Here is a 14,986-nt window from a genome sequence, read left to right on the forward strand (position 1 = left end):
CACTCTCTCCATTTCTAATCCTAACACAAGCTCTAGTGAACTGAAGAATACTTTATCGTACAGTTTAATACGTACCTGAAATCTGGAATTCCTGCTGAAGTGCTTATACCTGCTCCTGTGTGGAACACTGTATGTTGTGATTCCTTAATCCATGTTGCCAACAATTTTACCTTCTGCTCAATCTCTTCTACAGTGTCGAATTTCTGCAAATAAGAAGTAAACAGTTCATGAAGAACTACTCTATTTAGTCAACTTTTTTTTTTTTAAATTTGACTTTTTTAAACAGGAACAAGTGCCACTGTTAGTCTCTTGTATGTTTAGTCTTTTCAACAAGCTGTAGTTGCTGTTTAGGTTCCAGGGCAGAACTGACAAACCCTGCCCACACAAACCCTTGTTCTGACATCCAGGTCTCCATCCCTACCCTTATTCCTATTCAAATTGAGAAGTCTTAAGAATGGGTCATACCCAAATCTCCTGCTGTGTAACCCATACTAAAAAAAAAAAAAACACATTGATACTCTCCAGAAACAGGGGGACCTCTGATCACTTGAAAGAATTAAGCCTTTTGAGTTTTGTTTCTACAGCCAAGTGCTGAAGACCCTTGGCAACATTGCCATATTTAAGTGGGGTTGCACTTCAATGCACACTAATACTGAAGAGATATGAATAGTATGCTCCTGATAGCTCTTTGCTTTATTCACTTGGCTGTGCTTGTGTAATGTAATGAGATAAGTGAGTAGAATGAGAACTCTTATATACAAATGTGTACCTATCATTTTCATATGCTGTTCTATGGAGAGAATTACTTTGGCTTCTGTGTGCAGGTGTTCTGTTTGGGTGGTTTTGGTGCATCTTATTATAATTCTAAATATTTTATTTTGCAAAATGTGTTAAATTGTTTTTGTTTGTTTTCCTGATTGTAGGAAACCATGCTGTGAAAGTATAGGCAAGTGCAGTTCTCAAGAGCTGTTTGTAGACTGTGAATAGAGTTTACTTCTATCCAGAGCCCACACTTACTACTGATTCTAGTATGTTGATTTTCACTATCAAGTCTGTGTGAGCTGAAGGTCATGAGAGTAAAAAAAAATTATAATAGTAAATAAATAAATAGATAGATAGATAAATAAATAAATAACAGATTTTTTTAATGGATCTTGGCCATTCAATTTTACTATTGAATGTTACTTTGATTCATGATTGTCTGAAATGTATAATGTTAATGATGATTTCTGAGGGGAGACCTTCATTCTATCATTTTTAAGTCAATGTTCTAGTTTGCCAAAGTAAACTTAGGTGTTCTTAGCAGCTATTTTGTAGTTATGTTATACTACTATGGCAAGGCCATCTGCATATGTGAGTGCTTTGGTGTTATGTTCTAGATTTGGTGTTAGGGGATCACTTGTGAAGAATTTGAATAATATAGGTGAGAGTATTGCTCCCTAGGAGACTCCATCATACACTCTTTCATTCTAAGAAATTTTGTTATTTTGGGTTACTCTAGTGTCAGCTAAGTTTGTCAGCCATTACTTGTAATTGTTTCCACAGCCTGTCTCTGATTTTTTTTTATAGTATGTGTCTAGGAGCTTTATCAAATGCCATACTTATATCTACTATTGCCATGACCATTCTTTCTGGTAATACTTTATTAAATCCCTCTAGCACTTGTTGTGTCATGTTTGTGAGAAGTGTGCCAATGAAGTAGTCCCTTATAATCCATGTTGGTTGCAAGAGATGAGTGAATTAGTTATATTTACTTCTTCTATTACCCTTTCCATCAACATGGATATGGTGGATAGTATTGAGATTGATCTCTTTGGATACTGGATCTTCTGCTGGTTTGTTTGATTTTAGTCTGGGTATCATATGATTATTTTCAAGATAGTTTGAATTTTGTTGTAAAACCAGGAGTAATTGAATGTATCAGTCAAGGCCTAGGTGATGTTTGAGGTCTTATCCTGGACCTTATGTGTGTGAATTTTCTAATTTTCTACTGCTCTTTATACATATTAATTGGAAAATGGATGAATGGTATCTGTGTCTAGTTTGATCTTTTGAACATACATATGTATACACATTTTTATAACTACAGTGGTGCGGTTGGTAGAGTCCCTGACTGTCACTAAGGCTGTCAGGGTTTGAATCCCACCCAGGGCTGAAATAATTTCAGTACCACTGCGCTTTGAGTCATTACCCCAACTCTCGTGGGCGGGGAGTTGGGTGTGTGTGTGCGTGTAAGGTCACAGCATTACCCATAGATCGGTCATACGAGCTCTGAGCTCTCTTCCAAGAGGGAAACAGCTGTCAATCACAAGTCCAACATGTGATTCAAAGACCAAGGTGAATCACAGTAAAATTCCTTTTATCCAACTTTGGTGGGATCTACCCTAGATCAGATGTTTAGAAAAGTCGGACGTTTGGACATACACTAAAAAATTAAGAAAAAAAATTTTGGTTTGAGACATTTTTACTTATTTATGGTACAATAAAAGCATAATAAACACAGTAGAGTTGAGGAGAAATAACCACCAAAGGCCAAACGTAAACAAACACTGAAATGCCCACAAAAATAACAGATGACCTGAGCGACATGAGTCAGTAGCGGCGATAACAATAACTAAACAATCACTCGATGGTCAGATGTTTGGACAAATTTAACTTTTATCTGACTTGGGGCACTGAAGAAAAAAGTCAGATGTTTGGACTAGTCGGACGTTCAAAGGTCGGATAAAAGGAGTTTTACAGTGGCTATTTTCCTATTTTCTGGAATTGTGAGTTTGAATATTTTTAAGTGTTTATTAAGGATTACAAAGGCGGAGCATGCCGACAGGAGACCTTTTGATCCATATCTAGGTCGGATGCGAAAAAAATAAATCATATTAATAATAAAATAATGAATAAAAACTATGATAATGTAAATAACAAATAAAATACATAGATAAATGCATAGGTATAGTTAAATAATAAACAAACAGGTAAATAGTAAATAATAATAAATTGGCATATAACTAATAATAAATGAAAATCAGACAGACAAATGATAACAAAACAAAAACAAATAATATAAGATAAATTATAATCATTACAGCATCTTACTTAGGTATTTATCTAAATGATTCTTAAAGCTTCGAACTGAACTACATTGCACTACCTGTGCAGGAAGTTTATTCCATTCATTAACTACACGGTTGGCAAAGTTGTTTCTACCTACTTCCAAATTGAATCTATTTCCGGACAGTTTGAGACCATTGTTTCTTGTCTGATTCTCATTCAATGTAAAAATTTGGTCACTTTTGATGTTGTCAATTCCCTTTAGAATTTTAAAGACCTGTATCAAGTCACCTCTGAGTCTACACTTTTTTAGGGAAAACAGATTCATATGTTTTAGTCAATTTTCGTATGATTTATTTTTGATATTTGGAATCAGTTTTGTGGCTCGTCGTTGTACTTTTTCCAGTCTGTCAATGTCTTTAATGAGATTCGGTGACCATACGGAAACAGCATATTCCAAATGTGGACGAACTAACGATTTGTATAGCTTGTTAATGAGTGATGGACTTTTGAAATCAAAAGATCGCGCAATCAGTCCTAGAATCTTATTTGCTTTCTCAGAGGCTGAAATACACTGCTTGGATGATTTGAGGTCGTTACTGATAATTACGCCGAGATCTTTTTCACTATCCACTTTTGTTAACGAATTTCCAAATAACTTGTAATCGTACTTACTGTTATTTTTACCTATGTGCATTACCTTGCATTTACTTGTGTTAAATTTCATTAGCCACTTTTCAGACCATTGCTGTAATTTATCTAAATCTTCTTGAATATCTAATTGGTTTGAGTCATCATTTGCCACTCCGCACAGTTTTGTATCATCAGCAAATTTGGAAACAGTAGATTTTAGTCCATGGTCTATCATTTATATATACTATGAATAGAAGTGGCCCAAGAACGGAACCCTGAGGAACTCCACTTGCAACACTTTTCCATCCAGAAATTTTTCCATTTAAAACAACTCTCTGTTTTCGACCATTCAACCAATTACTAGTCCAACCTAATAGACTACCACTTATTCCATGCAAAGCTAATTTAGTAAGTAGTCTTTCGTGTGGGACGGTATCAAAAGTTTTTGCTAAGTCTAGATATACTAAATCTATATTGTTTCTTTTGTCATAATTCGAGATAACTGTGTTGTAGAATTTGAGTAAGTTAGTCACGCAATTAATTATATTACATTACTGTTCTGGCAATGGTATTTCACCTTAGGTTGCTCTGTTTTTTCATATTTGTTATCTTCCTTATCTATTGCATTTGTGTATTTTCCAAGTTTTATCTATTTATTAGTTAATATTTTTGTTATTTCCAAGTCTCACAACTGTAGATTATTGCTGGTAGAATGCATTGATTGTAAACTATACGTTTCAAACATAAAGGTAGAGAGCCTCTCAAGATTTTTTTTTACTTACCAAACACTTTCCAACCAATTGTAATGCATCTTTTTATTTCATCATCATGATCTTTCATCATTTTCACCATCTGGCCTAAATAATTATACTCTTCAACTTCCTCAAGACTCTCGTCATCAATTACAATCTCTTTTTTACTTTGAACTTTCGTACTGAACATTACTTTGGTTTTACTTTTATTCATTTTTAAACCTACTTTGACACTTTCCTTGTTTAGATCACTCAGCATATCTTGCAAGTCTTCTGCTCTTTCTGGAATAAGAATAATGTCATCCGCAAACCTAAATTGGGTCAAATATTCGCCATTTAAACCTTTCTTTTCCCAACTCAATCTTATGAAAATATCTTCCAAGCAAGCTGTAAATAGTTTGGGTGAAATTGTATCGCCTTGCCGTACTCCTTTCTCGATCTTGATCTTTTCTGTATCTTTATGTAGTCGAATTATAGTGGTACTTTTCACATAAATCTTTTCTAAAACTTTTACGATCTGTTCATTTGTACCCTGATTGCGTAGCGAGTTTGTGAGACTTGGAAACTAATGAAGGCAATGGAAACAAAACTAAGGACAGCACAGAGGAGAATGGAGATATCAATGATGGGAATAATGCTGAGACCGAAAGAGAGCAAGTTGGGTGAGAGAGCAGACTAGAGTGAAAGATATTGTGGAAGCAGTAAAAGAGAGGAAGTGGAATTGGGCAGGTAAGTTAGTGCGAACGACTGATGAGTGATGGAGCAAATGTGTTACTGAGTGGACGCCGCGAGATGGGAAGCGTGGAAGAGGGAGACCAGACAGAAGGTGGAGAGACAAGATTGAGAAGTTTGTAGGAGTGACGTGGCAGAGGATGGCACGGTCTTGTGAATCATGGAATGCTATGGAGGCCTTTGTTCAGCAATGGACTCAGGATGGCTGATTTGATTGATTGATTGATTGGTTTTTGTTATGTCTGTGTTTTTAGTTGTTTTATATATTCTTTTTCTTATTCTATGAGTTTTTGTTTGCCTTTTACTTAATTTGTTATGGTGGCTATCTCCAGTGTATAGATGGGGTTGTAATTTTACCTGTAGCCAGTGGTGGGATTCAAATATTTTGTCATCCGGTTCTATATATATATATATATATATATATATATATATATATATATATATATATATATATATATATATATATACATACATATATATATATACATACATATATGTCAAATTTGCATTATTTATGTCCACATGTTGATCCTGGATTCTAACAAATAAAATGATCAATCATAGCTATTTCCCAAATAAAATATGTAAGAAATTGTTAAACATCATATAATGATATAGAGGTAATGATAAACTTGATAATATGAAGATATATCTATGCAGCGGTGGCGCCAGGAATTTTTAATTGGAGAGGCTAAGGGGGGCCTGAGCAAATTGTTTGGGGGGCTGAGCAAAATTTTTGGGGGGCTAATAGTAATATAATAATACACATATATTATCCTCATTTCAGAAGGGGAGGGGGTTAATGGTTGGGCTAGCACTGATGGCTGACAAATCTTTAGCCCTGGCAATTAATGATTCCACTTAATAGAATTATTTCAATGAGTGTTTTAAATTTTCAATTTGCTCATTTCAGTTGGGGGGCTAATGGGGTAGATGGTAGTCGTTCGCCAAATTAGCAAAAAAGCCATTAGATATAGAGTATTAATTAAAATAGAAAAGCCCATATTTTGAACCTAGCTGCCAGTGTAATTTCCTTGAATTATTACGTCTTCATCTGGCAAAATTTGTAATTCAGTTATTTGCTAGAAATCGTAACATTTTCAGGAAATGAATTCGTACGTTTTAATAAGTTATTGCTTTACTTTTTATCATGGTAACAAACCTGGTCACCACTTATGTAAATAAAATATGCACTAAATCACTAACAAAACGTACCTTTCAGGTACTTATCGGATACAGGAGACCAGTGACAATGACTGACAGCGACTAGCCAGCTTGCCAGTTAACCGGTTCGCCGAACTAGTAAAATTCCGTGAGACGGTTCTAACGAACCGGTACGAACCGGCTGAATCCCACTACTGCCTGTAGCCTCTTGCAATACAGCTCATAAGTCCTGTACGGTCAGATACCTCTTCCACTGCTCTGTCCATAAATGGGAACTTGTCTATGGCAGTGGTCTCAAATTATTTCTTGTTTCCTCTTTTTTTTTTTAGCTTATAAATATTTTCTTGTATGTAGGTTTTATTTTTCCTATTTCTGTGGTAATTTTTATTGGGAAGTGGTCTGAGGAGAGGTCATATATGGTTTTCCATGTTTGTATTTGAAGGAAGCTTGAGTTGCTTTGTCCTTAGGGTGTTTTAGTCTACATATACTGCATAATTTAGATATATGATTGTCATTGATCAAGGAAAATCAGAAACAAGGAGTTAATGCCCAGTGGGATCTGATAATGCCAGACAGGATACAGAGCAATTTACTTAGGGCCTGGAGCAATCTAACTTCTTGAATGTAGGCGTCATGAGCCATGATTGGGGTTTACAAGGATGCTGGCATTAGCCTCCTGATTATGGTTATTTTGTAGTTGTTACTGAAAGAGAATGAGTATAACATAATGCACGTATTATAACACATCATCATACATCAGGCAACCTGATGTGTATGCACATATTTGACTCATGTTGAAGAGGTTAAGTAATGCCCAGACATTGAAAATGTTTATTTGTATGATTTTACTGCACACCATTTGTTTAAGTGTGGATTTGGTTAACAAATATCAGGCAAAAGGCCTGATCCACTGCTTAATGTGCTTATTCAATGTAGAAAAAATAAAAATAACTGATTGAGGCATGTTATTTTGTCCTTAGGGTGTCTTAGACTATGTATATTATATAATTTAGATACATGATTATGACTGAATAATGAAAATTAGAAACAAGGAGTTCACGCCTTGGGAATATATGTTCCCCAAACAGAAACAAGACAATTACCCCCTAGATATCTACCCCTGGAAGATAATCCCTTGGACACTTACCCTGCAGTGACTCAAATATCGCCAAACATACCAGTATCCTATATAAATTGTTTTTTTTTTAGATTATTTAATTTCAGTCCGGCTGTTACAGAGTGCTTACACTTCGAATTCTGATTTGACTGTGATTCAAGTTATACCTACTACAGCTTCACTACAGGAAATTTTATTTTTCCATAGTGCAAGATTGGTTATGAGATACTGTAAGCTACAAGGAAAAAAAATTGATACTGCCAAAAGAGAGCTGTTGTTTTTACATGTGGAAGACATTGCATACAATACTTCTGGCAGGATGAAATGATTTCTAAGATAAACAATGGTTATGGAAGTTCAACATATTTCTGAGTACCAGTCCATGTGACAGGATATGGCAGCTTTTACAATTCATTATCTGTCACATCTACAGATGGCCTTCTACAGATACCCACGACCCCACTCACCTCCAAAATACCCAGTCAGTGGAAAAGAATCAGGAATGCAGACAACCACAAGTAACTGATTAGAAACAGCTATTTCCAATTAATTAGATTCTGATCAATTTTGGCAAAGGCCCTTGAAATTCACCCATTAGTTTGCGCCATCTCTTATGCACATAAGGTGGATTACCACATGGCTACTACAATGCAGGTATGATTGTTGTCAGTGAATTATTTTTCAATATGTTCAATGTTTTACACAATTGTATCTTTTATGTCCTCGTACTGGGGTTTTGCAATAAATATAATAATAATAATATTCATTCATTGTTTCTATCCCCATCGATTCTCATGTCTGGTAGGTATGCAACAAATTCATGCAAAATAACAATTTCAACATCCAGGCCTTACTTTGCTCCAGACCCTAAGGACAAAATAACATGCCTCGTTCAATTATTTTCATTGCCTGTTATTAATTATTTTTGCAGTTTTCTACAAAATCAACACCTAAACAAAATGATAGGCGATAAAATCATAAAAATAAACATTTTCAATATCCAAGCATTAATCAAATTGCTCCAGGCCCTGCCAGGCACTATTGGACCCCACTGGGCGTTAACTCCTTGTTTCTATTTTTCATTGAACAATCGCAATCATATATCTAAATTACGCAATATACATAGTCTAAGACACCCTAAGGACAAAATAACATGCCTCAATATTTTTTTTTTCTTTTTCATGTTTAGTTAGCACACTCAAGCAATAGATGCTACAGGCCTTTTGCTTTATATTATTTTTGCAATGTTTTTCAACCAAATCAACACCTGAACAAAAAGGTATGCAATAAAATCATAAAGGTACAAATAAACATTTTCAATCGCTCTAGGTCCTAATGGGAGTTGTCAGACCTTGCTGGGCCCTAATTAATAGGACCCTAACTAATGGCACAAAATATCATAGGCTAACAAATAACATATTGAGATGACTATAGATTATATAAAATAACACTGCTAGACTTACAAACAAGATAAGAGGGAGGGAGGAGGGTGGAAGGGAGTGGAATATATAGGAAATGGAATGGGTGGGAGTGGTTTCTATGCCTTTTTCTTTTTGGCTACCCCCCCCCGTGTAGGGGGGGAAAAGCCTTTGGTATGTATGTATGTATCACAGAATTCCACCTGAACTAATTTCCCTCTACTGGTCACCAATAAAAGTGAGAAACAAACACAAAATGTGCCTTTCACTTAGTAAATACTAAGTTTGGGAAAGCCTGAATGTTTAACCCTTACCATACGGTGACTACTATGTAGGCGTCATGAGGAGCAAGTGGGTACACGAGGATGCCGACGTCGGCGTCTTGATTATATTTATTGTAGTCGTACCTGCGTGACCCACATACTCTGTAAACTGGCTTCATCATATTTTCTATGGTTATCAAAATTCATGGGTGAAAGAGAACGAGCGATAGAGCAGTGACTTTATTTTTTATAATGCGAGTATTATGACGCAACATCGCAATGTGACCCGTATTGAAGGGGTTAAAAGGTAGACAGAATTCATATAGAGTTCTGATCAACATTCAAGTTTGACATTTATCAGATAAACACTATTTGAACCATGGTCCAATAACATGACAAGTGGAAGAATACTTGAAAAAGGATTAAATATTAATTTAAAAGATTATAATACATCAACGTAATATATTTTTATTGGCAAGAATCAATAACAAAAATGGTTGCTATAGGAGATACACTAGCAACAAGTCAAACAGTAGCACGTTTCAAGATGCCATTTTTTATTTGTTTGTTGTCGAAGATGAACTAATGACGTCTAAATTGGTCTAGTCTAACTTAATCTATCCTCCTATGGAGTGTGCCTTTAGTATTCCTAGAGGTCATCAGACTAGACTAGGCCAATTTGTCTTCCACCACAAAGAAAAACAAACATGGCATCTCAGAGCTTCAGAGCTTGCCAACATCAGAGTTGTTGCTAGTATATCACCGGGTACAACATTTTGATTTACAAATATCTAATTTTTCATTGATATATTGCTTAGGTGTGCACTTCTGGAGTAATACTGAAAAAAGCATCTCAAGAGTATCTAACATGCTTCCAGATGACTTAAAAGGCACTTGAGAATTGAACGATTATGATTCAAGAAAAGGCTAAGAATATTATATTTCTATTTGAGAGGAGCTATGACTGTGGATTGAAATTATGATGAATATAAACTGTGAAATAAGATGGAGAATAATGTTATGACATGAAAAACAAATGAATGAGGCCCAACTGAGAAGGAAGCTATCTCTGAAGGAGGACAGCAATAAAAATGTAAGTGTATACACTTACATAAGGGAAGAGTAATGCTCTTATACAGAAGAAAACATCTGTTATTATATGCTAGTACGAGAATCTATGAATACTAACTTTCATATCATCGCACTAAAAAAACACACCCTAAATAACTAGTTACAAAAATAAAAAAATGCCAAACCTAACCCATAGTATATGGGAACTTGGCAACCGAGCTTTATTTAACTACGATCTCATGTTTTCTTACCTCTGGTAGTCCAAGTTTACCTTTGTTCTCATAGTAACTAAGCCCTTCTGCATAATTGCAAGACATAGCTATTATATCAATACAGTACACGTTACAAACAAACGTCAATAACAACGCTGACAGATTCCGTCTTTGACCAACCCAGAATTAAGTTTGTTTACTTTAGTGGAACGTTTGCATAGGGAATCACAGTCGATGAATGACAACAATAATTTGCTTAAGATAGGTGACTCGTTTTTTAAATCTTAATTATATAACACATTTAAAGCAAACAAGTTTATGTAACCGATCTGAAATGAAGTTACTAGTATTATTTCTATCACGAAAACTATACTTATTTGAGTAATTTCAGAGCGTATGTAATATCTTCAAGCATTGTAGAATAGAAGGCACGTCTTCAAATGGTCTTGGAGAGAAGAATCAATTCCTAGGGGTTATCAGTGAAAACATAAAAAAGAGAATCATTAAATGTTAGAAAACATTCTTTCACATATCAAATGGTTGTCATCTGGAATCATCTACAATAATATATCGTCACTGCACTGGGCATCTCAGTTTGAAAAAATGCCTAGATACACGCAAGATTTGTACGGCAACACGCTCTCAAACATCTAGAGCAGGGGCGGGCAACATCCGGCCCGCGGGTCACATCCGGCCCGCGGGCCACATCCGGCCCACGAAGGCCTACCGTCCGGCCCGCAACCCTGCTAGGCATTATTATTGCAATCCCGCCCGCGGAACTCCCAGCAAAAGGAGAGAAAAATTCCAATAAATATTATGTTTTCAAATAAATAAATTTGATTATTGAATTACTTTATATTTTGTTAGTAATAGTAGTAGTAGTAGTTGTAGTAGTAGTGGTAGCAGCAGTAGTAGTAGAATTAATAATATAGTAGTAGTACGAAAATAAAACACTTATGGAAACAGTAATAATATGGAGTAGTAGTAGTAGCATGTAGAAATTTAAGCTAGATCAGATTAGCGAAGTACTAAATAAGCCAAAGTTTACACTAAATTCATCTCAACATTTAATGGGGAGTTTCAGAATTGCAAACATAAATTTATTTGAATATGAAATGTTAGAATTTGAATTTTTAATTAAATACAGTCAACGGAATAACTTTATCTATTAAGCATAATTGTTTTCTCTGACATACCAAACTGGCTTCACTGGAAGAGATCGAAGGTTTGAAAAAAAAAAAAAACACTCGGCAGTTGTTGGAAACATTGGATTTATAAAGTCAACTTTCAACGTTATCGTTCTTGAGAATATTCTGTTGTCAGCAATCGTTAAATTTCATTCTTCAAATCGAGTTCAAAGTCAACTGTCATATTCATTACTCGTCAACCGTATATTATCGAATTAAAGCTTCAAATCCAGTGTCTTCAGTTTATCGTTCAGGTCGGACAATCATGTCAAATTCCATTCTTCAAATCGAGTTAAAAGTCAACTGTCATATTCGTCAACCGTGTATTATCGAAGGCAGAGGAAGGCAGAGGTGGAAGGAGTGAATATGAGGGGGTGTCCTAGGACGAGATGGATGGATGGGGTGAAAGGGGCATTACAAAAGAGAGGAATGTCTGTTGAGGAAGGACGGGAGAGGACAGAAGATAGGGGTGAATGGAGAAGGGTTGTGTATGGATGATGCTGTGATGCATGAGGGGGAGTGGGTGGGGGATGCGGGGTGAGGAAGTATGTATGAGAAAAAAATTGACGCAGCCCGAAGGGATTTCTCCCCGTCTTCTCATTTTCTGCATGAGGGGACGGAGAGAGGGGGTCGCCGAATTTATGAAGCGGCCTTGCTGTGGGTGTGCTGTATCTTGCGACACTGCTTTTGACCCAGGGCAGTGGACAGGATGCAGGAATGACCCGTCATCCAGGAGGTGCCAAGATGAGAGGGAGGGAGGAGGGTGGAGGGGAGTGGAATATGTAAGGAATGGAATGGGTGGGAGTGATTTCTATGCCTTTTTCTTTTTGGCTACCCTCCGTGTAAGGGGGAAAAAGCCTTTGGTATATGTATGTATGTATGTATGTGTATTATCGAATTCAAACTTCAAATCCAGTTCAAGTCGTCATTTGTCAAATTTTCAATTTTTCACAAACCTTCTGTGTGATATATTGCACGGCGTCTTCAGCTTATCGTTCAGGTCGGACAATCATGTAATTAAAATAATGTAATTAAAATCTGCTAAGCAACACCCGCTGGCAGATACTGTTTTGGCAACTCTGCCCCTCACTTCACGGTCTATGATCCTGCCACTGCCAAAGCAGCCAGACGCCAGCGGTCAATGTCCGTTAGACTTTCGCGTTGATACAAGGTACATAAGCTTTTTGGTCAGTACAGATCAATTACAGTTATTTCTTGTAAAAAATAAATTACAACTACTAAAATTATGTAGCTACTAATTAATTATATTTAAATTAGATGACGTACATTTACAATCAATGCACCATTATTTCGCTTATTCATTGTTGATATACCTCATTTTCTTCCTTTTCAGCTCATCATGTCTGCGACTCAGCGTGTTAAGAAGAGGAAAGTGGACCTCGAGCATCGGACCTTCAACCCTGAGTGGGAGAAGTACTTCATTGAACGCTTTGGACAGGCTCATTGCCTCATATGTGGCTGTCCTAAAAGTGTACAACGTGCGCCGCTACTGGGAGACAGAGCACCAGTCGTCAAACTTTGCGTAGATGTCTGCCGCCGAGAGGAAGGACGCCATCGTTAGACTATCAGGCAACCTGCAGAAACAAACTTAGCTCTTCCGCAAGCAGAATGCTGAGGCCGAAAAGGTGACGCGCACCAGTTATGAAGTCTCCCGCATCCTTAGTCACCGAATGAAGTCATTCGCGGATGGGGACTTCATCAAGGAATGCCTCCTCGCTGTAGTGGACTCCGTCTGTCCAGAGCAGCGTTCTGCCTTTGAGAGCGTGAGCCTTTCGTCCCGCACCGTTCGTCGTCGCATCGAGGATATGTCGGACAACGTGCACGACTCACTCAAAACACGCAGCTCGAACTTCGTCGCCTTTTCCCTCGCTCTGGATGAGAGCACCGACACAAAGGACACGGCCCAGCTGGCCGTTTTCATCCGCGGCGTCACCGCTGACCTCCAGGTGTGTGAGGAATTCCTCCAGCTTGTCCCGCTGCGCGGCACCACCACTGGGCAAGACATCTGCGACGCCGTGCTTCAGTGTGTTGATCAGCACTCCCTGGACCTCTCCCGTCTTGTGTGCGTGACGACCGACGGTGCCCCGGCGATGGTTGGGGAGAAGAAGGGCGCCGCTTCGCTGCTAGTGCGCCACTGTGAAGCCGCCGGATACACTCAGCCCATTAACATGATGCACTGCATCATCCACCAAGAGTCCCTGTGCGCCAAGTCTGCCAACCTCGTTGATGTCATGTCTGTCGTGGTGAAGGTCGTCAACTCCATCCTCTCCCGTAGCCTTAACCACCGTCAGTTCCAGGTACTGATGGACGAGGTGAACGTGCACTACAACGACCTGCTCTACTCCTGTGAGGTACGCTGGCTGAGACGTGGGGCCATGCTGTCTCGTTTGTACGACCTACAGCAGGAGATTGCCCCTTCCTACGTCAGAAGAACCTTCCCCACGCTGATCAGTTCTCTGATCTGCGGTGGCTAGCTCGCCTGGCCCTGCTCACGGACGTCCCGGCGCACCTGAACGCCCTCAACATGATGATGCAAGTCAAAGATATTCTCAAGACAGACATGTACGCACACATCACTGCCTTCGAGGTTAAGCTGCGCTTGTGGGAGGCTCAATTGGCTTCTGGTCAGTTTGTGCATTTTCCTCGCCTTCGTGCTTGTGCCCCTGACGACGTGGACCTTGACACTTGCGTCAGTGTCGTCACCTCTCTGCGTGAGGAATTTGCTTCCCGTTTTGCAAGAGTCAGGGTGCTGGCTGCGGACTTCAAGCTTTTCACTGCTCCCTTTGACTTTCCCGTGGAAGACGCCCCTGCCTCCCTGCAGATGGAGTTGTTGTAGCTGTAATGCATCGATGGAATGAAGGCGAAGTTCCGCACCTCTTCTCCATTGTCCATCTTCCGCGACATCGTCCTCCCTTCTGACAATTTTCAAAAATACATTGCGCATGTTCAACGCATTGTGGCCATGTTCGGCAGCACCTACTGTTGCGAACAGCTCTTCTCCAAAATGAAGTACACAAAGTCTCACCTTCGCTTCCAACTCTCAGACCGCCACCTCAATGACATTCTTCTGTTGTCTACCTCAACCATCGAGCCCAACATGGAAATGCTTCTTCATGGCAAACAGCACCAGCAGTCTCAATGATTTGTAGGTTGTTCAATGCAATTTTTGTATAATTTATTCATTGTATTCAATGTATTGTACAAAATAGAGTAATTCTGGGGATTTTGTTTTTCACTCCGGCCCACGGCCTCCTTCCAAAAGTCTCATCTGGCCCTCACTCTGAAAAGGTTGCCCGCCCCTGATCTAGAGCTATATGTATTACCACATCTGGGTCTATCCCTACGTAAGATAAGTAGTCACAATAGAC

At 38.2% G+C, this 14,986-nt stretch overlaps 2 protein-coding genes across 2 annotated transcripts in view; one reads left to right on the plus strand and one right to left on the minus strand.

Moving 5' to 3' along the window:
• Sirt6 (sirtuin 6) overlaps nucleotides 1-11,022 on the minus strand; it is a 40,679-nt gene extending 29,657 nt beyond the window's left edge. Inside the window, exons 1-2 of the mRNA XM_076211669.1 lie at nucleotides 10,450-11,022; nucleotides 76-203 (exon numbers count right to left, since the gene is read on the minus strand). Coding sequence (XP_076067784.1) covers nucleotides 76-203; nucleotides 10,450-10,515 — 194 coding nt within the window. The 5' untranslated portion in view covers nucleotides 10,516-11,022. The remainder of the gene's footprint in view (nucleotides 1-75; nucleotides 204-10,449) is intronic.
• Nucleotides 11,023-13,288: 2,266 nt separating this feature from the next.
• On the plus strand, nucleotides 13,289-14,092 carry LOC143040803 (general transcription factor II-I repeat domain-containing protein 2-like). The gene has a single exon (XM_076212236.1). The coding sequence runs from the start codon at nucleotides 13,289-13,291 to the stop codon at nucleotides 14,090-14,092; it is 804 nt and encodes a 267-aa protein (XP_076068351.1).
• The last annotated feature ends 894 nt before the right edge of the window (nucleotides 14,093-14,986 follow it).

The sequence above is a fragment of the Oratosquilla oratoria genome, chromosome 29 (assembly GCF_046742065.1).
Source record: "Oratosquilla oratoria isolate Oo_2021 chromosome 29, ASM4674206v1, whole genome shotgun sequence".
In the NCBI taxonomy this organism is placed as follows: domain Eukaryota; kingdom Metazoa; phylum Arthropoda; class Malacostraca; order Stomatopoda; family Squillidae; genus Oratosquilla; species Oratosquilla oratoria.